Source organism: Meles meles, chromosome 6 (assembly GCF_922984935.1).
Source record: "Meles meles chromosome 6, mMelMel3.1 paternal haplotype, whole genome shotgun sequence".
In the NCBI taxonomy this organism is placed as follows: Eukaryota; Metazoa; Chordata; class Mammalia; order Carnivora; family Mustelidae; genus Meles; species Meles meles.
Genome location: NC_060071.1, coordinates 52,939,102 through 52,965,473, shown reverse-complemented (window position 1 = coordinate 52,965,473; position 26,372 = coordinate 52,939,102). Strand labels below are relative to the sequence as shown.

The following is a 26,372-nucleotide window of genomic DNA, read 5'->3' as shown; positions in this document are numbered from 1 at the left end:
AAGGCCTCTGCCTTCAGCTCGGGTCGTGATCTCAGGGTCCTGGGATCGAGCCCCGCATCGGGCTCTCTGCTCAACGTGGAGCCTGCTTCCCTTCCTCTCTCTCTGCCTGCCTCTCTGCCTGCTTGTGATCTCTGTCTGTCAAGTAAATGAATAAAATCTTTAAAAAAAAAAAATCTCAATCTGGGTTACACTTTCTGCCCAAGTCTCCATCGGTGTAACATTTTATCTCTCTTTCAGTTGCTTGTGTGTGTCAGGTGCCTTCTGGAAGGATCCCAAACAAGCATGGATGGGGAGAGTTTCAGGTTACAGTGTCTCCCCCAAAATGCCCGTACAGCCAACCGATTGTTCAAAATAAAGGAATGCAGTAGGCCCCAAATGTGAAAAACTCTGGATGGACCCAACTATTATGCTACTTCCCCCTTTCTGAAAAAAAAAAAAAAAAAAATAGGCTAGAAAACAAAAAACTCATAGTCAGGCATATGTAGCCGAAACAAAGAAGGCTGTTTGGTAGGGAATTTTTCCCATGCTTGCTTTAGAAAACTAGAAACATGAGATCAGAAAGCTGCTGAGAGGTCTCTAATTCAAGTTACCACCGGACCCATGAATGTCATCAATGGCACTTCAGACAAGAAGTCGTACATTTGACCCAAAGAAGCAACGTTCAGAGGGAGTTCAGGTGTCACGAAGAGACAGTGGAGAGGACCAGAGAGAGGACGGGTGGCCCCTTTCTGGCCATACTGGCTGGCCAGCCCACCTCTGATTTCCTCCTTCCCCCAGGGCTCCTGTCTAGATCTCCTTTATGTTAACCCGAAAACAGCATAGAGCCCAGGAGGCAACCAGGGCAGAGTTTCCCTCCCATCACTGTGCGAGAAGGCCCCTCCCAGAGGACCACTAAATGGTCCTCACCATCACAGAGGGTTGAATGTGCACTAGGGAAGCTGGGGAATAGGGGTGGACAGAATCTAAGAGCAGCCCCAGGCTGCCTGCACACTCCTGCTTTACCTTAAAAACGCATATGAAAATTAAAATGTTTTGTGCATCAAAGGGTACTATCAAGAGAGTGAAAAATGATGGGAAACCATATACCCGATGAGATTCATATCCAGGATATATAAAGAACTCCTACAACTCAAGAACGACAATAACCCAATTAAAAAATGGGTAAAGGACTTAAATGGACATCTCTCCAAAGAATACATACACAGGACCACCAAGCACATAAAAGCATGTGGTTCAGCAGCACTAGTCATTAGGGAAATGTAAGTCAAAACCACAGTGAGATACCAGTTCACACCATTAGGATGGCTGTCAAAAAAAAAAAAAAAAAAGGAACTAGTGAAGATGAGGATGGAGAAAAACTGGAACCTTAGCTCATCGCTGGGAGGAATGTAAGATGGTGCGACCACTGTAGAAAACGGGATGGCGGTCCCTCAAAAAATTACCCAGAGAATTACTATAGGATCCAGAAATTCCACTTCTGGGGACATACCCAAAGGAATTAAAAGCAGACACCAAACAGATATCTGTACACCCGTGTTCAGAGCAGCAGTATTCACAATAGGCGAAGGTGGAAGCGACCCCAGTGTCCATCAGCAGATGACCAAGCACGATGCGGTCCGTACGTGTGATGGGATGTTGCTCAGCCTTCAGAAGGAACAGAATTCTGACACAGGTGACCACATGGATGGATCTGGAAAACATCACGCTAAGTGAATGAGCTAGACCAAAAAGGACAAACACTGTAGGATTCCACTTGCCAGAGGTAAGGAATACGCAAATTTATAGACAGAAAATAGAACAGAAGTTGCCAGGGGCTGGTGAGACGGGGAAATGGGAAGTTACTGTTTAATGGGTGATGATGAAAATATTCTGGAAATGGACGGTGATGATGTTTGTACGACACTGTGACTATAAGTAATGTCATTGAACTTAACACTTCAAAATAGTTGAAATGGTGGACGCCTGAGGGGCTCAGCTGGTTAAGCTTCCGACTCTTGATCTCCGCTCAGGTCTTGATCTCAGGCTCATGAGTTCAAGCCCTGTGTGGAGCCTACTTTAAAAAAGGGGAGGGGATGCCTGGGGGACTCAGTGGGTTAAAGCCTCTGCCCTTGGCTCAGGTCCTGGGATCGAGTCCCGCATCGGGCTCCCGGCTCAGCAGGAAGCCTGCTTCCTCCTCTCTCTCTCTCTGCCTGCCTGCCCGTGATCTCTCTCTGTCAAATAAATACATTAAAAAAAAAAAAAGTTAAGAGACACCTGGGTGGCTTAGTCGCTCAAGCATCTGCCTTCAGCTCAGGTCATGATCCCAGGATCCCGGGATCGAGCCCCGCACTGACCTCCTCACTCAGCAAGAAGTCTGCTTCTCCCTCTGCCTCCACTCCCCCCTGCTTGGGTGCTCTCCCTCTCTGCCAAACAAATAAAATCTTAAAAACAACAATAACAAAACCCAGCAAACATTTCTCACCCACAGTTCCAGAGGCTGGAAGTCCAAGATAGCGGGGGGTGGGGGTTGCAGCATGGTCGGGTTATGGTGAAGGCCCTGTTCTGATTGCAGATTGCACACTCACTACCCTGTCCTCACAGTAGGAAGGACAATGGATCCATCTTGGGCTTCTTTCCTAAGAGCATGAATCCCACTCACGAGGGCCCCAGGCCTCCCTCCCTTCCCTCTGGAGACTTTTGCTCACTTCTGCTACAGATTCCAGCATCCGGCCACCCGCAGCTGTGTGTGCCCTCAGCTCTACCCCTTGCAGAGCTACACTTTCTGGGATACCTCCTTTCCTCTCCCGGCAGCCACCGAAACTTGAGGTTGACCAGCATTCTATCACCTGCCACATGCTTGCTCTCTCCCTGTTGTCAATTGCACCCAAATCAGTTTCCCCGGAAGCCCCAGACCCAGCCGCATCCAAGTACACAGCAAATCCCAAAGCCCTCAAGGCCTGTTCCTGGGCACTGTGGGGAATGCAGACTGCCAGACTTTCGGACTTCTCGGAGTGCCTCAAGGAAATCCCCGTCTGCTAGAGACGAGGGAGACAACAGCACACTGCCCCTGTGCAGGGACAGGAAGCTCCTGAGTCCAGAGAGGTGAGAAGAGCTGAACCCAGTGCGGGGAAAAGAAAATGAACAGAAGAGGCATCGTGGGATGGATGGGTATGGAAAGCAGAGGCTCTGGATTTCCAAACTGTTTCAAAAATAAGAGGCAAGAAAAAAATAAATCGCTGGCATGGTACCATAGAGGTGGATACATGACATCATATGCTGGGGAACCCTGATGTAACTACCCGCATCCGTTAATAACGTCTCAGTGTTGGTCATCAGTTGTAACCAATGTACCACGGCAGTGGAAGCTGTTCATAGTAGGGGGAGGGGCTGGGCCAGAAGGGGGCATTGGGAACTCTATATCCAGCACAATTTTTCCAAAAACCTAACACAGCTGTAAAAAGAAGAAATTCTATTAAGAAAAACAAAGGTAACCCAACATCAAAAAATCAAGGGACCTCATAGAAAAACCCGGACTCCAGTTTGTCTTGACAAATCTGAAGGTCAAGTCCACATACAGCTGCAACTTGCTATTTCTTCTTTCCAGGTAAATGGGGTAAGCGCAGTCAGGTTCATAGTAGACGGCGCTCCCTCTCTCCCGCCAATGCCTGCCAGGCTTGGCCCTGAGCTCTGGGTTTCGGGCTCTGGTGATCGAGGTCAGGTGTCTGACGACAGAGAGACAGAGACAGCCAGGGTCTCAGAGTGCCATGTCCCACAGGCTGGGAAATAGTGACACCCACGAAGGAAGGGAGTAAGACCAAAGCAGTTTTCGGTTAAGTTGAGTCTGATGTGCACAGATTTGCAGTTTAAAAATATGTGACCATATCTTGAAGGAGCGAGCAAGGGTACAGATCAACTTAGGAGGCAAAGAGAGGTGACTTTCAAAGGTCCTCCAGAGGGAGAAGAGCAGACAGAAGATCCAAGGGATAAGAAAAAGTCAAGTTCATGGTTCTGATAGAATAAAATTGACAAGAGTTGGGGGGTGGGGGACAGCAGGAACAATGATCTAGAGGATTTGCCCAGTATCTCGGTTTCCCTGGTAGGGCAAGTTTAGGAACAGTGAGAGAAAGGGGTGAGCCAGTCTGGAGGAGGGTGGAGGCTGGGGGCCGGTGTTGGGTGGCGACGTTGGGGAAGCAGCCAGGTAAGAGGCAGGGAAGCTGGGAGCAGCTGCTGGTAGACAGGGTACTCATCCAACATGTCTGGGTCAAAGTCATCCCTCTGCTCCCCCTAGGGAGAGCTGCCTGGGGCAAGGAACAGCAATGGAGAGTGGACAGGACTATGCTTGGCCATTTACTCATTCATTCAGCACCCACTTCCTACACCCACTATGTGTCCGACACTACATAGGACCCAGGGGAGGACCCCTTCATCCCTTAAGAGCTCACATTCTAGTGCAGGATATCAACACTGACACGTGACACAAAACACATCTGATGGTTGGAAACATCAGCTGTTTCTGGGGGGAACAGAGAGGAGGGGCATCACACCAGGGAGTCAGGAAAGACTTCTTGAAGACATAAAGCTTGAGCTAAGTGCTGAAGAATAAGCAGGAGTGCAGAAGCCATAGAGGACAGAGACGGCTCTAAACTGAGGGTACAGCAGGAGCCAAGGTGCGGAGGTGGGCGGAGTGCCCGTTTGGGGAGCTGTCCACAGTTCAGCGTGGGGAGGGAGTGGCAAGTGCCCAGCATGGGGTCTGGAGAAGAGCCCCCATGAAGGCCCGGGGTGCACTGTCTGAAGGTGGGAATGAATGCACTAGAGAGGGTGGGAGTCAGGACCTGAAGACCCAGGGATGCTGATAGGGGAGAGGCAGGCAGCCCAAGGTACGGTAAGGAGAATTCTGAGCGGTGGATGCCAGAAAATTTCAAATCCTGGCTCCATCATTTCCTGGGTGCCCTTGGACCAATCACCTAATCTCTTCAACTTGCATTTTCTTATCAGTTAAATGAGGATAATGAAAGTTATCAATGACTCTTGCGAGGGTGAAAAAACCATAGTAACTACCAGATAACAAACACTCAATAAAAAGTGACTATTAATACTACTGTACCCTAGCCCGTCCCAGTACTGCATTAACACACCCTCATGCTCCTTCTGCCCTGGGTTTAGAGTTTTGCTTGAAACTGGACTGTTACCTCTCAGGCTCTGACCCACCTCCCTGGCTGGAGGTGTAGCTAATGGGTGCCCCACGTGCAGGGAGAGGTTGCCATGGTGACCTCCCAGCGTGGCTTTAGGACTGGGGTGTGAACCAAGCCTTTCCTTTGTTCCAGGGATCCCGGCCATTCTAGATATTTACTGCTAGGCGATTATTACACATCTGAAAAAGCTGAATGATACTCTTTAGCACATTGTGAAAAGCTGGAAACAATCCAAATTTCTGGCACTAGCGAGCTGGCCGGGTAAGTTACGGTCGAGCCATGCAAAATTGCCTGGTGCGGCTATTAAAAATGTTACAGATCTGTGGTTACTGACAGGAAACGGTGTCATGACACGTTGTTAAATGAAAAAAGCAGGTTATGGGGCCGCATAAATCTTGTAACACCGGCCCTATAAAACTGTGTTACATTTAACTACTTGTGTCTATGGACGGAAAAGTGTTCGGAAGGATGTTCCCCGAAGTGCTCACGGTGTCTCCCTCTAGGCGTCAGTGGTCAGCCACAGGGATGTGCTCTACTCTCTTCCTCCTTTCTGTTACACTGGAGTTTGCCCACAATGAGCATGTGTCATTTGTTTTTTTCACCAAAGCAACAATGCTGTTAAAAGGAAATAAGGGAACCCTTGGCGAGTCTTGGAGAAATTAGCTTTGTGAGCCAATCTGCAGGTTGACCAGCCTTTCCTATTATACCAACCACCTGAGACTCTCGAATCTGAGCCTTCCTCCCTGTGCCCCATCCTGACTGCTGGCCCAGGGGCAACCCTGGCCTTGAAGTCCCCCATTCAGGGTACATGGGACACAGTTGCATAAAGCCAAATAGCTCGCCCATTTTGGAAAAGTCACCCCACTTCCCCCAGCCGCAGCTTAAGGGGGCTCCTTCTGCCATGACCATGGTGAAGGTGGAGCTGGGCAAGAGCGCCCTGCACTGGGAGCTCCGGGAGGTCATCAGTCAGTGGTCACATAGTAAGCACCTTGCTTATGCCCTGCTCCAGGCCAGCCCTGGAAAGCTATGGGGTTGAAGAGAGACATCAGCCTGCCCCCCGCATGGAAGGGCTTGCAAATCCAATAACTCTTCATAGTTCCGACAAGGCTCTGCTCTCCCGACTCATGGTCCAAATTTTATGTTCCTATGACAAAGTCATAGGGTCTCCTCTGGAGGCCCTAGAATACCCCGCTCTTTAGCATATCCTCAAGACCTCCACAGCCCACCCAGCCTCAGCATCACCTGCCACCAGTCTTGGCACATGCCCCACACCCCGTCACTCTTCTCTGTCCTTGAATGCTCCATGTTTTTGCACTTGCTGTTTACTAGGAGAGGGACATCTCTCCTTCCACTTTCTCTTCTTAACAAAATTCTACACATTTTTTTTTCTTTTTTCAAAGACACTATTTGAGAGAGAAGGAGAGAGAGAGAGGAAAGAGAGTGCACAAGTAGTGTGGAGAGGGAGAAGCAGGTCCTCCATTGAGCAGGAAGCCCGACATGGGGCTCAATCCCAGGACCCTAGGATCATGTCCCTGAGCTTAACACAGATGTTTAACTGACTAAGGCACCCAGGTGCCCTGAAATTCTACCCATTTTTCAAAACTAAACTCAAGCATCATTTGCAAGAGTCTCTATTATCCTATTTGCAAATTTCACAGTGAAATGCCCTGGTTCCCCACTGGCAAGACTGGCCAAGTCTGCCTGGTTCACTGCTGCATCCACTGTGCCCAGGCTGGGACCGGGCGCGGTATCGCTGTTGCTTGAATGCATAATCTGTTTTTAAGATTTTATTTATTTATTTGATAGAGATCGCAAGTAGCAGAGAGGCAGGCAGAGAGAGAGGGAGAAGCAGACTCTCGCTGAGCAGAAAGCCCGATGTGGGGCTTGATCCCAGGACCCTGGGATCACGACCTCAGCAGAAGGCAGAGGCTTTAACCCACTGAGCCACCCAGGTGCCCCTTGAATGCATAATTTACTGAACAACTAAATGACTTCCATTGCCCACTACACGCTGAACCCCAAAAGCAGGGTCTGGCCCATTTGTCTAGAACCTTCTGCCCAGTGGTTGCCAGGCTTTATTCATAAACCTTACACCTCGGTGCCAAAATGGTGTATTTTCCCTTGGTCCAAAATGTTTATTTGCAAATTTTTAAGGTCTGAAATCTCATACCAACTGTAAAAAAAAAAAAAAAAAAAAAAAAAAAAAAAATGCATGAGACAACTGAGGAAATCTGAATGCCGGATATTTTATGACAGTGAGAAATGATCAATTCTTAAGGTGCAATCATAGAACCACAGCTGTGTTTTTTAAAGAGCCCTATTCACTGAGAGAAGAACAGTGAAGGAATTACAGATGAAATGATACGATGTCTTAGATCAGCTTCGACAGAATCCAGCTGGGAGCAGGGGTGGTGGGTCAGGGTGGAAGGAAGACTGGCCACAAGATGGTCACTGTTGAGGTGAGGCATGGAATTTCTGCCTATGTCTCAATTTTTGTATATGTTTTAAAAAGAAGATAATCGTGTCAAAAAAAAAAAAAAACAACAAACCAAGACAAAACAAATCCAAAACCCTTGAAATGTGAACTACATCTTGACTCCTCCTCAGAGATTGCATGGCGGCAGACAAGGCAAAATTCTGTTGCTAGAATGATCATTACTCTATTTGCCGACTTTCCTAACACATGGAATATCAACACAAAGTTCCAAAACTGATACACGAAATGCTGCATCAGACTCTCCATCTGAACAAGATAAAACCAAAGAACTCGAGGACAAACCGGAAATGCTTCAGGAAGGAGAGCGATGGCTCCTTTTAAATAAAAGACAGCAGTCCCTGAAAAAAAACCAAAAGGCCTTGTCAGCGGAAAATATTAGACGATATCTCACAAATCTCTCTTCTCACCATTCTCCGGCTAGGGGAGAGCCAGGAAAAGCTTTTTTTTGAAAGTCTGATAGGAAAAAAACATACTTGAGATACAATAGTACCACCAACATACTTTGTGTAGATTTTAACGGTTTTATTGCATCATTTTTGTCTATCTGTGAGTTTAGACTAGAGCCGTAATGTCTATTTTTATCAATTTTACATTGATTTGATGTTTTAAGGCATTATACATTTAGGTATTTTTGATTATTAAATATTTGGTTTTATGGACTTAAATTTTTAAAAAATATTTATTTATTTATTTATTTGGGGGGGGCAGAGGGCGAGAATCTTAAGCAGGCTTCCCACCCAGCAAGGAGCCCTACCTAGGGGTCAATCTCAAAAACCCTGAGATCATGACCTGAGCTGAAACCAAGAGTCACACACTCAACCGACTGAGCCACCCAGGCACCCCCGACTTAAATTTTTCAATACGCTTTCACAAAATGTATAAAATACAGATAATGTAAAATAATATTTCAATATTTGGGATATACAGAGGGCCCTGGCTCTTTTACTCCCATATAACTATCCCCATGCAAGAGCTGGCCTGATGGGTTCTGGGAATGCAGCCCAGTGGTCCTCAAATTGGGATGCACCTTAGAACCACCTAGAAAGCTCTCAAACATAGTGCTTGGTTGGGCCCACCACAGCTCAATTAAGGTAAGCTCTCCAAAGGTCGGGGAGAGCAGGTGAAGCCCAGTGACCTACAGCATAGCCAGAGTTGAGACTGCTGACATTCTAGTCCAAGGGGAGAATGGAGCCCACCCAGAGCTGGTCTGGCACTGAGTTCTGCGGGGAGAAGACTGGGGTGTCCACACCTCACAACTCGCTGGCCTCCAGGACAGGTGTATAGGGGGGTTCGTCACCCAAGGCTGGGAAAGTGTGAGTTCCTGCCAAGTCGATGGAAGGTGAATGTGTGGGTCCTGACTGTTGGGGTCAAATGTCAGGCTGCTGGAGAGAGAACTCGAGATCCCATCTTCACCGGCTTCCCAAGCCTCTAATCTGATCAGAAACTTAAAGTCTGAGATAAGGCTGTCAGCCTGCAAGAGAGCCCAGAGCAAAGGAGGAAGGAAAGGAGGGGGACCCGGGGAGGACGAGGCACCCAGCACCTTCCTACCTCCTGGGGAGGCAGGTCTGGAACCCTGGAGGAGATCATGCAGCCCATAAGGTCAGAACCAACATCCCCCTAAGGGTTCTTCTGGGAGGGGGGGTTCTGCTCACACCACAGAGGCACTGACACCCAGGGAGGAAGGCTCGCTCCATGGGCACTGAGCTCCCCATCTGGAAAATATCCAGGTGGGTTCTGGGGCACCTACCCTGGGGAGGAAGGTGAAGTTACAGGTCGAGACAGGGGCCTGGAAAACCTCTTCTCATATCAAGTCCCAAACTCAACCGTGCATCCAAAGACCCAGAGGTGAAGGCTGAAAACGCATACCAGACTAGGTGAGTCCACTTCAGGCTCTCGCAGTCGGAATCCTCAGGGGGACCCCCCCCCCCCGGAGACCTGCCTGGTTATCAAGCTCCAATGCTGAGTCTTACGCAAGGCCCAGTCCTGGGATCACTGCCTGAGCTTCTGGGACTGTCCACCTCCATGCAGCTTAGGTCCACTCAGGACACAACACAGTCAGAGCCAACAGTGAGAGAAAGAACGAGGAGTTGGGGACCAGAGCCGGGAGGAAAAGGTGGAAAGCGTGTGCTCAGAGGGGAGAGAGGCTGAATGAGAGAGGGTCCAGGGATGGGCCCCAACGGAGGCAAGTTTTAAAGATTCCGTTCCACATCCCCTCAGGGAGCAGGTGCCCATGACTCGGGCCTTGCTGAGTGCGGTGTCAGAAATCATGGCAGCCCTCAAAGAGATCCCTTCTTTCTGAGGAGACAGACACCATAATCAACTGTGAGGAATCGCTGGGAAGGAAGGAGACAGACTTCTCTGAGAGGCCCCCTGTGTCCCAGACACACTCGCTTGGCGTTTCACAGGTCCCTCAAAGGCCACATAGCCACACGGGAATCATCACCTGTCCTCCCAATCACGCCTCTACGCATGGCTCTCTCTGCTTCCAGACGCCCTACCCTCACACTTTGCCTGCCTGGAAAATTCTATCTCCCCCTTCAGTGTCCGTCCACCTGAGCCCCTCATCTCCCATCTGGCTCCGGGCGTCCTCTGGAGCCCCTTGTCATACCTCGGCCTGCACGGGAGTTTCCAGAGCAGCGTGTCTGTCCCCCTCCTGGATGACAGGGTCCTGCCATGCTCACGGCTGAGTCCCAGGAACCACGCACAGTGCCTGACATGCTAGGGAGAGCTCAGAAGAAAATCTGCCCAGCTGTGCAGGGGAGTTCAGAGAAGGGGCCCAGAGCAAGGATGTTGGGTTGTTAGAGAAGTCTCTAGACTTCTAGAGAAGTAAAGCATGAGAGGGGAAGGGCTGGCTTTGGCAGAGGAGAGGGGAGGGCCCCCCAGGGAGGGGGACCGCACAGCAAAGGCCGGGGTGGGAAAGTGGGACGGCATGCTGGTGGTGCGAGATAAGAGCTGGAGAACAGGAAGATGCGAGAGCACTGCAGGGCACAAGGAGCAGGCCCAGACCCTGGGTGCAGCCCCTCTCCAGGCCCCATAGTTCAAAGCCACCTCCCTACCCGACTTCCTCCTCAGATGATTCAAATTCATGAGCTGATTTTCTCAGCAATCATTAACTCTGAGCTTCACACATCGGGCCTGGGGGGGACTGTTAACTGATCAAACTGGTGGGTAAACTAGTCCATGTAATTATTACCCAAAGAACACAGTGCACAGGTGCTAGGGACATGGTCAGGGGTAGCAAGGAGCGGGGCAACTGTGAACTGGCAGAAGAAAGAGGTTCACATGGACTGGGGTGGGAGGGAGGGGGGCATGTGCCCAACCCTCAGCTGACAAGAGGACGCTGAAGGTCAAAGGAGGACAGAGGGCCCAGACAGGAAAGGGTGCACAACACACACAATCATTCCCACCAGAGACAGGGAAGTCTGGGCTCTGGAGTCTGGTCAACCTGGTTTTGAGTCCCAGAGTCCTCTTTGGCCTCGCTTTCCTCCTCTGTAAAATGGGGATGACGTTGATTTGAAGTCCCATTTATTGAGCTTATGGTCTATTCTAGGCCCTTATGGGCATTTTACACTCTGCTGAATTTTCCCAATATCGCCCCACATGGCGGCTTTTATAATCCCGAGTGACTACCTATCTGGTCTGTTTCGGGCATGAACAGGAGCCAGTGTGTAAGCGCTGGGTACGCAGTGGGTGTCCAGTGGTGCCCAAGCTGATAGGATGTGTCATGTCTCGGGCCGGCCGCAGACTACCAGCTAGATAGCAAAACCGACCCTCCTTCCTCCTCGCCAGAGTGGTGTTTTTCAAACTGCTAGCCCAAGGTCATAAGCAATATATTTCACAATATTTTAATGCAGCCACGGATTAAGAGTCCCACTGACTGACATGAGACACTGGTCGTTATTCTAGCATTAGTAGTAAGCACGGGCTTTTCTCAAGGGCTGAAGCAAAACGCATTATTTAAAAACCTCTGAAAAATGGGAATAATAGGTCCTTCAAAATCAGGCCCCAAGACCATGCAGCCAGAGCTCAGGAGGGCATCAAGAGTGAACCCCCACCTTCCCTGACCCTCGGCTGCCAGACCACCTCTGAGGTTCCAGCTGGCCTGAGCTCCTTCCCTGGGGTCTGCCCAGAACCCAAGAGGGCCCACCAGAGTCTACAGTGTGGAACTGGTAAGCATGGGACGGTGGGAATGGGGAATCCTGGCTGCACCTGTCCCTGAGCTCTGGTCCTCCCTTGCTGCCCCCGAAAGCCCCTACAGCAGCTGGTTAGTGTGGAAACAGACTCACTTTGCCCAGGGAGGGAACACCAAGCCTCCAGATGAAAACTGAGAAGGAAAACATCATTTTCATGCTGAGAACACCTCTCCCAAGCACATGTCCCCACAGTGTCCCCCAGAGCACTGGGAAGCCGGAAGCACCGTCAAGGTGGACACACACCTGTAAAAGGGTCTCTCATCTCTTGGCCCCAGCCATGCTGGTTTGCATCTGTGTGAGGAAGGAGTAAAGTGGGGCCACCTCAACGGTGTGACTTTCACCATTACGGATTCATTTGTTTGGGTCTTGAAGGAAGGGCCTCAGGTGCATTCCGGAACCCTGGGGACAGCAGAGGGTCACGGGGCTGAGCTAACATTATTAAAGGAAATCTTTTTCCTCTCACTTTTCCCACAGAGGCCCCACTCTTCCTCCCTAAGTGGGAGTGAATCCACTTCCACAATCACTGGCCACAGCTGGCGTTCCAGGGGAATAAACTGGAGCAGAGAACGCAGCCTCGGTGGGGCCCGTCATCAACAGTTTGTTGGAAGACAACGTGGGCAGGGAGCCCAAAGACCTGGCTCACGCATGACTGAGCCGTCCCTGGGAGGCCCAAGGGACTCTAACCGAGCTGCGTGACCTGCCTGTGCCTCGTTTCTCACCCCAGCACGAGGACAGGGGACGGGGTGCACCTGCCCACAGCAGCAGGCGCTCAGGGAGGGGAGATGGAGGCAGGACTGGCCACGCGCGACCAGGTGCATGAAGCACTTTGCCTCCCCCCCAACCCCCCCAGCTCCAGGAGCCATGTCACCCACAGAGCCCTCAGCCTCCTCTTCACCCCAGCACCAGAGCCCGAACAAAGCAGGCTTTAACGGAACAAAGCCCACCTTATCTGGAGATGTGCTTTCCCTTTGAAAGTCAAATCCGAGGCCTTGGGACAATGAAGGTGGGTGCTTCCACTTGGCCTACCCAGGTGGGCCTGGTGGAGGCCCACTGGCCCCAGGCCCAGCTCGGCAGCTCCCCCGACCAAACTCTGGAGAGTTCACTTCCTCAGACCCCGTTCTGCTCTTTTCAGACCTTTAAGGAAATCTCGGAGTTGGCAAGTCAAGGCATCTAAAAGGCAAAACCTAAAACCTCTCTGCTCCAGGACTCCAGGAGAGACACTGGGCATGAAAACTGGACCCAGAGACGCTGGGCCACTTACTTGGGATCACCCAGCAAGCTGGGCCTGGGGAAAGTCCAGAAGCCCCAGCCTTGTTAAGAACCATTCCAGCATTCAAGCGTCAGTTGTCAGAGGAACTGTACCCCGCCCCAGGGCAGTGAAGATTAATTAAGCCAAACGGGAATGGGGGGAGGAGGGAAGGAGGGAAGGCGAAGAAGGGAGGAGAGCAGCAGGGCTGTCACTTTCTCCCTCCCACATCCTCTCTCCAGCCTCGTGGTTAAGCCAAGTGTTTCATCCTCCTTCACACAATTTCCTTTTTTTATCACTTACATTTTTTTTTTAACCATCAGTCAGGTTCTAGAGAGGATATGCACCAAAAACATCCAAGATATAAACTACCGGCATCCCACGTATCAGAAACCGACACTCCGCCCCCCTCGGTGGCTCCCTCCCTCTCTTCTCCTAGCTGCAGCTCCTCTCCTCCGCTTTCCAAAAGATCTCCTGCAAGCCAGAGCCCGAGCCCCAAGCGGGATCTGGGGAAACACTTGTTTCCTGCCCTGGAGGCAACCGAAGCATCTTTCAGGAGGCAAAAACCCTCACCAGACTCACAGAAGTGCAAGGTCACTGAGTCCCATCCCCATCCCATCTAGCTCCAGGGTCCCGAGGGCTCCCCTGAAAGCAGAGAGGGTTCAACATGCACAGCCCGCCCCCCGCCAACACTGACAGACCCTGTGGGGACTCCGCAGCCCCCAGGGTACCCATCACCATCCTCCTGTTACCCCGGAATCCTGACCCTCAACCTCCCCTCATGGACGGCTGGCCTGTGGACTGCCAGAAATGTGGGGGTCTCCTTGCCAGACCTCTTGCCCACAACCTTCCCCTCTGCCACCTCTTCCACACCAGCTACCTGCTCAAGCTCTTCTTCTTTCTAGAAGTCTGATTGGCCAAGCACAGCATCGCTTCCCTTTATTCTCTGCACTGGCGGGTGGGCCCACAGAGCGTGTTGGTGAATCGTTACATGGTATCTTTCCTGGGGGGGGGGGGTGGGCGCAAAGCAAATAGGACATGATTCTAAGCCCCAGAGCCTATGGCCCAGTTCAGAGTTCATCAGAACTAGATGGGTGCCTGCTGAATGTGAGATCCTTTCCCCACAAATTACACCCTCCGGAAGATACATAACGCTCTAGGCAACATGAGTAATTGCCAACTGTGTGCACGTGTTCATGAACTTCCTTTGGACTCACGTACGGCACACAGGACGGGGATCTGGACCCACATTATTACAAGAGGCAACTTCATCCCCCCACCCTCAGCCCCCCAAAAAGGTTGTGTGTGACTTGCAGCCCTGTGGGTCAGGGTCCCCAGCGAACAAGGCCGCAGCCCACCACTCCACAGCTATTGCTCTGACCGCCAAGTTTCCGAAGCTGTTTGGTCTTCAAGAAGTCTCTTCTCCATTCAAATGCCATGACGCTGAGAACCAGTTGGCCAGTGTGGCAGCTGATCCTGAGGGAGAGAGGCTCTGGGAGCGGAGTGTTCATGAAGGAGGCAGAAATCACCAGGATGGTGGAAGTTCCCCTGAGACTGGAGGGGAAACATGGCCGCCGTGTAGCAGCAGAAAGGTGGGTGTGGGGTGCCATGTGGGGATGCTGATGGTAGCACGTTGAGGGAGGGAAGACGGAGAGCTGAGGTCATTCAGGGATGGGTGCTGTTAATGTGGCATCAAAAAGGGAAGGGGGCAGGGGAGTCTGCTGTCTTGTCAGGAGTTGGGGTGGACCAGGCCCTGTTTAGACCTTTCATCATAAGCAGCCCCACCCTGAATTCCCCGTAGGGCGTGAACACAAAGTCAAATTATTCCTAGGAATTAAAAAAACGGAATTTTTAAACTGTACCCACAGGCCCTGCCCTGCACTATGGACCCCATCGCTTCTGCTGCTTCTCTGTGGTCAGATCTTCTACGTGGTCAGATCGGCCTCCTCTCCTATCTTTCTCTCCAGCCTTGGTTCTGGCGGTTCTGAGCTGCCCACCCTTCTCCAGAGACACCCCCCTGGGCCTCCCAACCAGTGCTCCTGCCATCCCCACTGCAAGGCCTCGCCTCATCTCCAGGCCACCTCCTCCAGGAAGCCCGCCCTGACAGCCTACTTATTTAACCACAGTGGCATCCTAGAGCCTCCCTGAGATTGCAAGATTTTCCTTACTTACATTTCCTGAGGGGGGCAAGCTATGCCACATGTGGAGAAGCCACACGTGGCCATGTGGAGAAGCACAAATGCTGGTCAGGAGGCAGAGGAAGGAGGGGAAGGCGAGGCCGGGCAGGGTGACTGGCTTCGGGTTGTCTAGTTTCAACAGTTCAGATGGGCTTCAGGGTACAGGGGCCATCCCTAGTTGGCTGGTCGTTGGGGCTGGGTGGTTCGGGGCGGGAGACGTTAGCGTGGCATGTCAGAGCGAGATAAGGAAGACTCCAGATCACAGGCAAGATCTAAGTAACGGCAGCCTTTAGTCTGGCCCCATGACTCAAGGGTACCCAAGAGACAAACACAAAGCCTAAAAAAGCACACCACACCATCCACTCGCTACCCCTTATCGGGCTCAGTTTCTAGAACCTGCTAATCCAATCGCTCTCTTGCTAATGCCATCATTCTCCCGTCCTCTTTCTGATGCCACACAGCCCCATGCCTGGACTAATTCAACCATCTGCCAGGCAGCCTCCTCCCTTCCTCTGCCTGTTACACAGCAGAGAGGAGTTTCCCAGTCTGGAACCCACCCCAGTGCTTCCTCAGGGACCTCCACGCCAGGGACCTGCCACTCAGGTGACTCTCTCTGTCCGCACCCATAATTCTTCACAACAAAAAAAAAGAGCAGCAACAGCAAAAAAATTTATCAACTGTGCGGGAAACACTTGTGATATTCTAGACCAAAGACTAGTTTCCTTAATATATAGAGATCTTCTCCAATTCAATAAGATGAAGACCAAAGACCTGATAGAAAGTAAGCAAAACAGGGGCACCTGGGTGGTGCACTTGGTCGGGTATCTGACTCTTGGTTTTGGCTCAAGTCATGATCTTGGGGTCATGGGACTGAGCCCAATGTTGGGCTCCATGCTCAGTACAGAGTCTGATTCATATTCTCTCTCCTTCTCCCTCTGCTTTGCTCCCCACCCCACCTCAAAATTAATAAATATATCTTTTTTTTTTTTAAGTAGGCAGAACATATGAAAAGACAGGTCACAGAAAAGAAAATACAAGTGGCTCTCATGTGTGTGAAAACACGTTCACCCTTATTGGTAGCCCAAGAAATGCAAATTAAAACTCTATTGAGAAACTATTTCTGTCTTCCAGATTGGGAAATATCAGCAAGTTTGGTAACATTTCATGTCAGAGGGCGTGGGAAACGAGCACGCTTGTACATTGCTACTGGCAGTATACATTCCTAAAAATTCTATGGAGAGCAATTTGCTAATGTCTTTGAAAATACAAAGGCACACACTTTCTGGCCCTTCAATTCCACTTCTGAGATTTTATCCCACGGGTAACCACCGGCACTGCCAACTGACTAAAGCACAAGGTGATTCAGTGGGGCGTTGTTTGTGATGTCCAAAAACCAGGAGATTCCTCAAATAAATGGTGTGACATCCATACAGTAGAACATTCTATAGCCGGAAATAAGAATGAAGAAGTACTTTACGCACTGATCTGGAAGCATCCCAAGACAGCTAAATGGGAAAAGAACAAATGAGGGGCCGAAAAGAACACACGGTGTGCTAACACTTGGGGAGAACTACTCTCCATGTATGTTTTAATTCACGCAAGAAATAAAGTGCGTGCGAAACTGGGAAGGTTGCTCGCAAGAAGGGAGAACACTAGGAGGCGAAAGGAGACGGGGGGGGGGGGGGGGGGGCTGGAGACTTTTCACAGTGAAATCTTTGCAATTTTTAAAATTCTGAACCATGTACATTTATTTTCTAAGAAAAAAGACAGCGGCAAAAAGCAGATTAAATGAGCAAACGTCCCTTTCGGGCTTCCACAGTCTCTTCTCACCTCTACAGACAGGCTTTAGGCGAAACTGTCTGCCTGCCGTCTCCCTTCCCTCCTACCTTACTCCCCAGCGGCCTTGGCCTGACCTGCCAGAGCTGCCCCCAGGGGAACTGGCCTCCCTGATTTCAGGTCTCCAGCCTCCAGGGGCTGCTTGCCAGTCCTCACTCTGGCCCCACCCACTTCACGGCGGCCACGCCCTCCTTCTTGAACACGCCTCCCCCGGTTTCCCGAGCAACCAAGCCTTACCGGTTTCTGTGCTCCCTCTCTGGGCAGTCTTCCCCAGTCTCTTTGCTCTTCTCTTCTTGGTCCACACGCCACCCCGAGGCTTCACTCGTCATCGGTTTGCAGGTAACTCCCAAATGTGTTATTTCCCGCCAGACCTCTTGTCTGAGCTCAGGGCTCCACATGGAAGTAAGTCTCCAGGGGTCTCCAACCCAACATGCCCAAGTGTCACTCACCAGCTTCCAGCCAGTTCCATCCTCCACGTCAGAGAGGCTTCCTTGCCTGTGCTCCCTCCCAAGTATTCCTAGAAGCCAGTCACTCTCCCCACCTCTACCAAGGCTCCCCTCACTGGTTTCCCTTCATGCTCTTTCACCTCAGGGCCTTTGCACACACTGTCACCTGTGCCTTGAATACTCTCCCCTCTGCTCCCCACACCTGTTCCTGCTTTATCTTGATTAATTCTTATATATCTTCTAGAACTGAGATTAACATTCCTTCAAGAAGACTTTCCTGGCCTCCAGACCAAAGGATGTCAACTAAAGGTGATTTTTGTCCCTCCAGGGGACATTTGGCAATGTTTTGAAGACATTTTTCGTTGCTACGAATGGGTTGGGGTGTGTGTAGAGCTCCTGGCATCTAAGGCGTATAGAGGCCAGGGGTGCGGCTGAAGGCACACAGCAGCCCCCGTGACCAAGAATTCTCTGGTCCAAAATGTCAGTGGTGCTGAGGTGAGAAACCCAGCTGTAGACTAAATGACATGCTTTTAAAACATGCTCCATTATCACCTCTCCCCACTGTGATTAAATATTTAACTGAGCAAAGGTATTGGCCACATTCCATTTTCTAAGCTTTACAGGATGAATGAATGAAGTCACTGGCTTGTGTTTATCTCTGTATCTCCAACTCCCAGTGCCCAGCCTCAAGCACAGAGATTGATTGTCTGGACTGATAAAAGTGGACAGGACTGGACCTGTCCCAGGAAGAGTCCACTCCATTTTCTGGCTTCCAACTCTGCTGAGTCCACTGTGCCATCCCATGGCAGTCCTTCCTCTGGCCCCTTGACCAGCTCGCTCCTCTCCTGGTACCACAGCTCTGCCCACCCCACAAATCCTCATCTCCACCCGAGTGGTTCCAAGAGACCCTTCAAGTCATCCAGCCGGGCTTCCTCCTCCATCATCTTGTGAACGCTCCACGCACCCCAACAGTGTGGCTGCATGTGTTACCCAGTTTTGTTTGCCTTAAGCCTCTTTCCCTCCTGGTCCACCTGTGACACCACCCGTGACATCCTTCTAAGACGCCAGTGGCCTGTGTCACTTCCCAATTACAAACCCCATCCAAAGAGGCACCTGGGGGGCTCAGCTGGTAAAGCGTCCAGCTCTGGGTTTCAGCTCAGGTCACTATCTCCCGGTTGTGGGATTGAGCCCCGCCATGGGTTACATGCTCAGCACAGAGCCTGCTTCAGATTCCCTCCCTTCCCTCTTCCTCCCCGCTCCCGGCCCCCGCCTCTCACTCTCATGCTCTCTCAAATAAACAAATCTTTAAAACCAAACAAGTATTCCATGCTTCTCAGAGTCCAGGTTCCCCAGCCTGGTCCCAGACCCTTCCTCCTCTACCTTCTCCGTGGCCTCCTCGCCAGCCACACCCTGCTTCAGCCCAGAGCACACACACCACTGGGTTTCATGGTGCAGTTTAGGCTTTCCCCTCCCCTGCCTTCCCCTTACCGAGATGCTTGGTTAGCTCGGTTAGGTTGGCTCATGTTCATCCTCAAAGCCTAATTCTAACACTTCTTCCTCAACAGCACAGTGATCCCTCAAAAAGTTAAACACAATTTCCATACCATCCAGCAGTTCTGCTTCTGGGAACATACCCACCAAAGAACTGAAAGCAGGGACTCACACGGATACCTACATGCCCGTGTTCACAGCAGCATGACTGAGGACAGCCAAAAGGTCGAAGCAAGCCAGAGGGCTGTCCACAGATGAATGGGTAGAGAACACGCAGTGCCTCCATACAGTGGATACTAGTCAATCCTTGAAAGGAGAGAAAATCTGGGGCTCCTGGGGGCATAGTCGATTCAGCTTCTGACTCCCCTTTGGGCTCAAGCCCTGCTCCCAGGGTTGTGAGATCGGGTCCCAGGGCTGGGCTAGGTGCCCAGCAGGGAGACTGCTTGAGATGCTCTCTCTCCATCCTCCCGGCTCTCTCTTGCTCTCTCATTCTCTCTCTCTAAAATAAATAAGTCTTCAAAAATTGTTTCAAAAGGAAAGAAAATCGGATGCCCCTTAACACAAATGAGCCTGACGACAGGGTGCTCAGTGAAACGAGCCAGACGCAGGAGCCTGCGTGTACCCCGATCCCACTCCTACGGGGTACCCGGGATGATCAGATTCGTGGAGACCAAAAGAAGAATGGTAATCACCAGGGGCTGCAGCTATTTACAGGCCTTCAAGGCAGATGATTAAAAAAAAGGGGATCAAAGAGGGATGCACTTCTAATCACAAAATGAAGAGGTCATGGGGATGTGGTGTACAGCATGGTGACTAGAGTCAGGGATATGTTGTGCAGACTTGGAAGCGGTCAAGAGTAGGGCCTAAAAGTCAACTTGGGATGGGGACAGGCAGTAACCAGATTTACCGTGGCGACCCCCTCGCAGGGCATATGGACGTCAAATCATCATGGTGTACACCTGAAATCAATGTTCTATATATACCTGAAATCAATGTTCTGTAGCAAATACACCCAGTAAAAAAGTTTTAAAAGAAACAGAAAGAACCCAAACCAATCATTTCAGTTAACATTATTCCAAATCTCACCGCCCGTCATCCCCACAACAGCGATTTACTTCCAGCACCCGTGGAAAAACCCCTCCCATCTCTGGAGAAGAGACCTCTTCATCCTTCTGTCAAGAAGTGAGGTCAGAAGGGACTTCTGCGGACAGAGTTAATAAACAGCTCACTTGGGAGGAATAAACAAGACCAAACCAGGGCTGGGTCCAGTCCGTGCAGGCTGCATGGCCCTTGTGTCCAACACCAGTGGGCTCTGCCCCTCCCCCTCTGCTCGGCGGGTGGGCTGATTCACTTCCTGTATCCTCTCCAGGGGCAGGCAGAGAGAGAGGGGAGAAGGGCCCATGTAGGAGGAGAAGCTGAGTCCTTAGGGCTCAGGGGGATGACTAGTCAGTCACTGGTGGCAGGCTACTGACCCTAGTGTGTGTGCCGGCCACAGGCCTGCCCACCCCCCACCTTCTTATGTAACTCAAGGTCTGGAAGGCAAAGCAGACTTGGCCTTGCTGCTCAGCAAGAGGCAAAGGCCCAGAACCTCCCTTTTCTTCCCAGCTCATGTCCCACCCTACAAGCCCCTGGACCCCTATCCCTGGGCTTCTTGTTGACACACAGGCCATATTTATAAAACAGGGACGAGAAAAGGCAAATGTGTCCCCCATTCTGAGGATAATCCGAGGGGGGCCATCAAGGATCATCCAACCCATAGGTTCTCAACCAGGGATGATCCTGCCTCCGGGGACATTTAGCAACCTCTCGAGACATCTCGTTGTCAAGAAGGAGTGAGAGGTGGTGCTCCTGGCATCCCCAGGGAGCGGGGTGCGGTGGTTAGAAGCCGAGGACGCTGCTGAGCACTCCACAATGCACCGGACAGCCCCCACAACAAAGAACTATCCAGAAGAACCATCCCAGACATGGGCAGTGCTGAAGTGAGAAACCCTGATCTCAGCCAAGCTGTCTTGTACAGATGAGGAAACTGAGGCCCAGGAAGCGACAAGGCCAAAGTCGCACTGTGACAAAATAGTACCAGGATTAGAATCCAGTTCCCACGGGCCACCGGCCTCCTCCAGCTACCAGGCATGCAGTGACCAGCTCAGAGACCGGTAGCAAGCTGGCAGAGTGGCCGAATGCGGGACCGCGGGATTGAGAAGTCCAAGACGGCTGGGCTCTGCCCCTTGGACAGGCCCCAATCATCTCGCTCAGGTCAGCCTGGCCAGGGGTCCCCCGAATATTCAAAGGGGAAGAACGTCTCAAGGACCGTGGTGCATCCAGGCAAAACAGCCGTTGGACGCCTAGGCAGAGTTCACAACTCACATCCCCACGGAGCACGCTGGGGGTGGCCCCGGCCTGGTTCAAGGCCAGGAGCGAGGACAGCTCTCTAAAGCAAACCTCACTTTTGAGGGTACAGCATGGGCAGGAATTACACCTTGGATCACTGCTGGGGGGCCCCGCCTCTTCTCCTAGACACTAAAAGTGACTGTCGCTCTCACACCTGCTGGCTTCTCACCACCATCTACATAATTTCAAAATATTATCTCGAGTCACCCTTGTCCTTGCCCCTAAGGAACGAGCACCGTGTTCCCAACTGCAAGCCAAGCACCAGGGCGCAGGTCCAGGCGTCAGAGCTGACAGAGCACCCCATCACTGGAGGACTGACTCACCTCATGTCACAACAGGGGTACTTTTCCATCCCCTGTTGCTGAAAGCCACCAGCCTCCTGGTGATGGCGGTGATAAAGAGGAGGCCAGGGGTCAAGAATGCATGAGCTATGTCTCAGGCTGGGGCCTCTCCCACTCTGGGGGAAGGGAGCCCACAGGGAGCAGCTGGGGAGCAAGGAGGGTGGAAGCCACGGTGGCTTGGGACCCAGGAGCCACCAGGACAGAATCATTGCTTCAGGCAAGTGTTACCTTTGTTTCCTCCATCTCCCTGTCCTCTTCCTCCCCAATTTTTCCAAGCAGCTGGTAAACTCCTATACATCCTTAGAGGCACAATTTCCGGTGTCTCCCCCAACGCCAAGGCACAGGGGCATTCCCAAATCTTAATATGGCAAACCACAGTGGCAATGGAAAAGGATTTGGGGGTCAAGAGCAGAGCTCAGGGAAACAGCCGAAGTCCCCACTTGTCTACTGGGTGGGCCCATACGAGAAGAGCTTCCTCTGTGTGGGGGTGCCGGCCACCCTGGCCCCCAGGCTCTCCATCCTGTCTGTGTGGCCCGCTGGGTTGTAGTGCCTGGCAACCAGCTGACAATTACTGAATGCTTATTCCCAGTATTCAAAATGCAACCATCACCCTCTCCAAGCAATCAGGAAAGAAGGCAGGGACTCCATTTCCCATGAGTGTGAGGAGGACATGCCTCCAGGGACCCCACCTCCCACCTAGGCCCCTGCCAGCTTCCTTGGAAAATCTTCTTGTTCCATCTATCCTCCAGATGACTCCACAAGGCCCCAGAGTTTTGCCTTAAAACACAGATAAAATTCCTTTCCTGAAAAATGACAGCTGGATGAATGACTGGGGGCAGGGGGTGGGGGGTGGCGGGGTTGGGAGCTGAAACTACTTAGTGCACCTAGGCTTTTTTTTTTTTGACCACATAAAGTTTTAGCTTCTACTGTAGACAATTCTTGGCCCTCCTCTCCACCCCCACACTCGAGTTTCTCCATCCTGCTTGTCCCTACGCCTGTGTAGTTCTTGTGTCCTCCAAGGAAACTACTCTTACCAGATTCCTAAGGGAGGCCTCAGAGCCCCAAGCTCTCCCCAGGACTTTGGGTAGAATAGCGTCCTCACTCTTCCTGGCGCACACATCTGGTCACACCTTCTCAGCCTGGTTTGTCATCCCTGGCCCAGTGTTCTGGAGCTCCTTCCTTTCCCCCAGGGCTGCCAAGGGCCCAGCTTTGGTCCCCCTTGGTTTTCCAGTGTCCCAGGGAATTTTTTAAAGGCTGCCTGGGAGAGGCACTATTTTCAGCACTACCGAAGGAACCGACTGCCTTTGGAGAGCAGTCTTGTGAGTCTTCTTTTGGGGAGGGTGGGCTTAAGGGAAGCAATTCTCCTTGGCTCTCTCAAATCACCCTATGTGGGTGGCCATCTGCTCAGCTGAGGAGCTGTCCCTCTAGGTAACCTGAACATTCTTCCCACGGCAGTTCTTGATCACCCCTAACAGCCAGGGGAAGGGGACAGACACCTGGCTAAAATGGGATTTCAGATGGTGATAAATACTATGGAAAATCGAGCTGGGAAGAGAGAGCAGGAATAGGACCTCGAACGCTGTTTCAGCTGAAATTCTGGGTCTCAAGCTCTCCCTCTGCTGGGTTCATGTTAAGCCTCAGGCATTGGCAGTAGGAAGCTGGGCAGGGCACTACATGTGTGCAGGGACAGCTGGTGGGGGCGGTGACGGGGGCCACAAGGGCTTTTACCCCAGCTACGCTCTCACTGGCCTCCACTACGGAACAAAACTGACCAACTCTGAGCACCCTGGTCTGTCCTGAGGCCAAAGCAGACACCTGGGTCTCCGGAGGGGTTCGGGGTACGGAGTGCCTGGCAAGGCCTCAGAGGTCTTCAGCGTGCTGCCATGGAAAGTCCTACACCCCTTGCTGGGCTTTCCGCACTTGACCATGGCCTTGAATGGGTCAGACACTGACCACCTGCACCTCAAGGGGCTCTCATACCCCTCTGGTCCCTCCTCCTGGAGCCTCCAGGTATTTTCTTCTTACATGGGGTTAGGGAAAAGGATTAAATACTCCCATTCCCACAAATTTTAGCAATTTCTCTTCCTATGGAGACTTGTTTTTCATCAGTGACTCCTTCCTGTGAACCTCCTGTATGCTCAGGATAAGGCCGGCTCTCTGAGGGAGGCCAAGATGGGTGTGTGGTCACTTCCCAGACAGAATGGACAGCCCACGTGGGGAGCTCATACACAGAAGCTCACAGAGCCCTCTGGACCACTCACTCATAAAGTCATGCACACTCTTTTGTCCCCAAGTGACAGGTAAGGAAACCAAGGCCCAGAAAAGCAAGTTCTCTGCCCTCAATCCATGGCTGCCCCCCATGAATGGGTAAGGAGGGAGAGGAGGCAGAGAAGAGTCAAGCTCCCAATAAGATTTCCTGGAGGGCTGGGTAGGACCCCGGTGCAGATGGGACAGGATCCCCTGCCTCCCAGGACAGAGCCAAGCTGGGCATGTAACCCATCTCCCTCTGCTTCTCCCTGCTCTGACAAGAAGTGGATCCGGGGTGGGGCGCCTGGGTGGCTCAGTCATTAGTGCCCGCCTTTGGCTCAGGTCCTGATCCCAGAGTCCTGGGATCAAGCCCTGCATTGGGCTCCCTGCTCAGCCAGAAGCTGGCTTCTCCCTCTCCCACTCCCGCTGCTTGTGTTCCCTTCCTCACTTTGTCTCTCTCTGTCAAATAAATACAATCTTTAAAAAAGAAGAAGAAGAAGACGACGACGACCTGGGGAAAAGGAAAGCCTTCCTGTCTGGAAAGGCACATTGACCTTATGGATGTGCTTGCCAATTTATAAAGCATCAAACTGCCCCAAGTGGGTAAGGAGGTCAAGGACCCTCCGAGGCAGTAGGCACCTTTTGGGTCCTACCTTTCAGAAGACCCTCCTTCCCCACCAAGGGCAGAGATCCATCAGCTGGAAAAGGAGCTCTGTCGTTTCAGGTTCATTCCTTCTGGTCTGCTGAGTACCTCCTGCGAGCCAGGCAATACCATGAGGGCAGTGAGCCCAACAGGTGCCTGCTCTCCTGCGGTCCTGTGGCTGGGCAAGGAGCTGGCTCTCTCCCCCAGGAGCTACCAGACCCGATTTTCTTTCTTCTTGGTGGGACCCTCTCAGGGAAGAACCTCAAGGGAGGAAGGGAGAAGAAATGAACCCCCTGAGGGGCCCAGGAAAACTGGAGAACCAACCATCTGGTTCTAGGAGACTGGCTTGAAGTTCGGATACACCATTTTCTCCCAGCAAATTACTGAACATCTTTGAGTCCCTTTTTTATTCATTTGTCAATGGAATAAGACCCACTGCCTCACTGGTTTATGGGGTAGAGTGGGGGTGAAATCAGAGATGCGTCCATGTTAGTTCTCTGATTGGCGAAACTCCCTCGTCTGTTCTCTCCCGTCCTGCGTGGGCAGGGGCACCACCTAACCGCAACCCTGCAGATATGTCCAGGCCCCTGCAGGGCTGCGGGGGAGCCACGCTCTCTCCTGTTTGGGGCTGGGGTTTGGGGGCGCCCAAGGATGCCCAGCCGGGCGGCGGCCTGCCAAAAGACAGGGCAGAAGCCGGGATGTCTCACTGCAGCAGGGCCTAGAGGGCCGCCCTGGCAGAGGCCGCCCCCTCACCCGCACCCCCACCCCTCCTGCCGAGGCCGGCTCTCCCTCTTTGCATCTGGCCCGAGGCGGCGGGAGGCGCGAATGTAAACATCCCTCCAAAAATCGCCAACACCCGCAGTCCCCAGCGCAGGACTCTGTGAAGGGGCTGCGGGGACGAGGAGGGACGCAAACGCTCAGGGGAGTGAGAAATGGGACGAGCGAGAAGACCAGCATCCCCCGTGTCGGCGGAGACCCCGCGCGCCCGCCCAGGCTCCGCACCCGCCCCCCGCGGGGCAGGACCCCGGGGCCGGGGCGTGCGGGGCCACGGCTGCCGGTCGCTCCGCCCGGTGCGCGGCTGTCCCGGGGCCAACTTCCCGAGAGCGGCCCTCGGGGCGGCCCTCGGGCGGCGGGCAGCGTGGGGACGGCGGGGTGCGCGTGGACCCCCAGCCGCGGAGGACGCGCGCGGAGCCGGCCAGGAGTCCCGCCCTCGGTTACCTGGCTTCCGAGGGTTGCCGGCAGCCGGCGAGGGGAGGAGGGGCGCGGCACGGGCCGGCCGGACACCGGGACACTCCTCCAGGGCCGCGGCGGCCCCCAGACATGCGGGCGCTGCACCTGGCCCGGCCGGTCTGCGCGCCTCCCCGCGGGTCCCGCCCCCGGTGCCCTCCCGCGCAGGGCGGGGCGGGGCGCGTCGGCCCCGGGGGAGGAGCCGAGGGCAGGGGGCACCCCTCCCGGCGCCTGCCAGCACCCAACCGCGTGCCCCCGACGCCTGACTCTGTGACCTCCAGGGCGGTGCCCACCATTCGCCGGCCGGAGATGCCACCCAAGCGTTGTGCCTGGTGGAGTCGGGAGGGGTGCATAGGCCCTCCCACCCCTTAGACCCCTTCACATGCTTCACGTCCACCCCCACTCCCGGGGGCCAAGGTCTGGGAGCCTGCCCTTCAGAAGAATGCACCGGGTGGAGCACGGGAAAGGA

At 52.6% G+C, this 26,372-nt stretch overlaps 1 protein-coding gene across 5 annotated transcripts in view; it reads right to left on the bottom strand.

The window, feature by feature from the left end:
- The window catches only part of PAQR5 (progestin and adipoQ receptor family member 5), a 74,757-nt gene extending 48,715 nt beyond the window's left edge, over positions 1 to 26,042 (bottom strand). For 2 of the 5 annotated variants that reach the window (XM_046009160.1, XM_046009163.1), the window contains exon 1: positions 25,895 to 26,042. Coding sequence is in view for 1 of the 5 variants with exons in the window: in XM_046009158.1 (XP_045865114.1) it covers positions 10,277 to 10,385 (109 nt within the window). In the remaining 4 variants the exon portion in view is untranslated. Of the gene's footprint in view, positions 1 to 1,489; positions 1,691 to 10,276; positions 10,516 to 25,894 lie in introns of those variants that run through there. The other 3 variants (XM_046009161.1, XM_046009162.1, XM_046009158.1) reach the window with 3 other exon arrangements.
- Positions 26,043 to 26,372: the final 330 nt, after the last annotated feature.